Source organism: Berghia stephanieae, chromosome 5, assembly GCF_034508935.2.
Source record: "Berghia stephanieae isolate SIO BIC M18660-M18661 chromosome 5, UCSD_Bste_1.3, whole genome shotgun sequence".
In the NCBI taxonomy this organism is placed as follows: domain Eukaryota; kingdom Metazoa; phylum Mollusca; class Gastropoda; order Nudibranchia; family Aeolidiidae; genus Berghia; species Berghia stephanieae.
In genome coordinates, this window is record NC_088364.1 from 1,664,589 (window position 1) to 1,667,088 (window position 2,500).

The window sequence follows — 2,500 nt, forward strand, 5'->3', positions numbered from 1 at the left end:
GGTCTATATACATAAAAGTATTACACACACACACACAACACAACAAATATATATATATATATATATATATATATATATACATATATATGTATAATACTTTTATGTTTGTGTGTGTGTGTGTGTGTGTGTGTGTGTGTGTGTGTGTGTGTTCATGTAAACTTTCCAATAATCAACGACCAACAAAATCTGGCAAATATTAGTAATAAAACGGAACAATCTAAAAATAGAAATAAAATCCTACCTTCATCCTATGTGACGCCATCGGGGTTTCCCCTACTCCCATCCACTCTCAACTTCCGGTATTCCGATGCTTGACACGCGGTTTGAAGGTCATCCACGCTGTTTGACCTCTCAATGAACAATGAGCCGATCTGCCTGTCGAAGGTCAAGTGCCGACACGTACAACGTCGCCCTTTGACAACAATGGGGTGATGAAAGGGGAGCGCCTCTTCATTCTGTGACCCGTTCTCTCAACGCGGTATCAAGTTGTGATGAACTCAGGATCTGAAAATGGATGTTAAATTTTCAAGTATAAAATAGTGCTAGATCTTTGTGGCTATGTGGTCGAGTGGTATGACACTCGCTTTCGAATCGGAAGGTCCTGGGTTCAAGACTCACTCGGTGCATAGTTGAATCCTTGGAAAAGAATCTTTACTCACATTCTCTCACCGTACTCAGGTGTAAAATGAGTACCTGGCCGTTCACAGTTGACTTTGAAAAAATGTAATGTCGCTTAACAGGCTTCATGTCCCGTGTTAAATGATGCTGTTGACCAGGGACCCCTTCTAAAGCGCCTTGAGCACATTGACTGGATATTGCGCTTTATAAAAGCTCAATTTAATCTACGTCAGTTAGAGCTATTGATGCTATGCGCTTAGCCAGAAAACTCACAAAATTCGCCAGCTGGATATAAAGTACCAACACACAAAACTATGCGCAACCTTAAACGTTTATAATCGGATTGATAGAATGTAGTGAAAACTACTCATAAAAATGGCTGGCTAAAAACTAATAAAAAAAAGAACCGAGTGACGTCAATTTCATTCTTTCTATTGCGCATTGTCAGCTGGGATTATCCCGGTTTTTATCTGCTTGAATATTTATATAGCGCAATATCCACTAAACGTGATCAAAGCGCTTTTCAAGGGGTCAAAGCGAACAGCTACACGTACCATGTAGCATGATACACGACAGCTTTTAGTTTATGTATCAATATGTTATTTTTCGGACAGAGACAAAGGTGTTAACGGCCAAGTAGGTACTCGTCTTACACCTGAGTAGGATGAGAGAATAAGAGTAAAGAGCCTTTTCCAATGGCTAAACAATGCGCACCTCGGAGCGAGACTCGAACCTTGACCATCTGGTCCTGAAGCGAGTGTCATACCATTAGAGGGGGGGGGGGTCCCGATAGCTCAGTGGGTAGAGTACTCGCTTCACACACAAAAGGGACCGAGATCAATTCGTGGGTGAAGTCGAGATCATTATTATTATTATTATTATTATTATTATTATTATTATTATTATTATTATTATTATTATTATTATTATTATTATTATTATTATTATTATTATTATTATTATTATTATTATTATTTTATTATTATTATTATTATTATTATATTATTATTTATTATTATTATTATTATTATTATTATTATTTATTATTTATTATTATTATTATTATTATTATTATTATTATTATTATTATTATTATTATTATTATTATTATTATTATTTATTATTATTATTATATTATCATTATTATTATTATTATTATTATTATTATTATTATTATTATTATTATTATTATTATTATTATTATTATTATTATTATCATTAATATTATCATCATCATTGTGAACATTATATTTCTTTCTCCCCCCCCCCCTCCTTCCACCCTTTCTTCCCCCCCCCCCCCTCCTTCCACCCTTCCCCCCCCCCTTCTTCCACCCTTTCTACCCCCCAGGTTTCGTCTAAGGAGGATGAGAACATTGAAGACATATTCCGTCTGTTGCTGGACCAGTCCCGAGGTGAGGGCAAACACAGAGGTCCTTTGTCCCACGTCCTTTCCACCAGGAGACGGAGCGCCAACTCCCTGGACGAGAGCGAGCCCGAGAAGAGTGAGGAATGGGACAGCGACGCTAAAAACTTTATCAGGTAAACAGAAACGGAAGGCTTTTGAGCGTAAATAAAGGTGGATTCTTTCACTGTTATATCTATACTGCTATCCTACAGGTAGACCCTTTCATTGTTATATCTATACTGCTATCCCTACAGGCAGACCCTTTCAGTGTTATATCTATACTGCTACAATACAGGTAGACCCTTTCACTGTTATATCTATACTGCTATCCTACAGGTAGACCCTTTCAGTGTTATATCTATACAGCTATCCTACAGGTAGACCCTTTCATTGTTATATCTATACTGCTATCATACAGGTAGACCCTTTCACTGTTATATCTATACTGCTATCCTACAGGTAGACCCTGTCATTGTT

The 2,500-nt window shown here is 36.8% G+C and overlaps 2 protein-coding genes across 2 annotated transcripts in view; both read left to right on the top strand.

The window, feature by feature from the left end:
• Positions 1–2,500, top strand: part of LOC144973832 (GTP-binding protein Di-Ras2-like) — a 206,251-nt gene that overhangs the window by 74,749 nt on the left and 129,002 nt on the right.
• The window catches only part of LOC144972230 (uncharacterized), a 29,422-nt gene continuing 28,893 nt past the window's right edge, over positions 1,972–2,500 (top strand). The window contains exon 1 of the mRNA XM_078913267.1: positions 1,972–2,157. Coding sequence (XP_078769393.1) covers positions 1,983–2,157 — 175 coding nt within the window. The 5' untranslated portion in view covers positions 1,972–1,982. The remainder of the gene's footprint in view (positions 2,158–2,500) is intronic.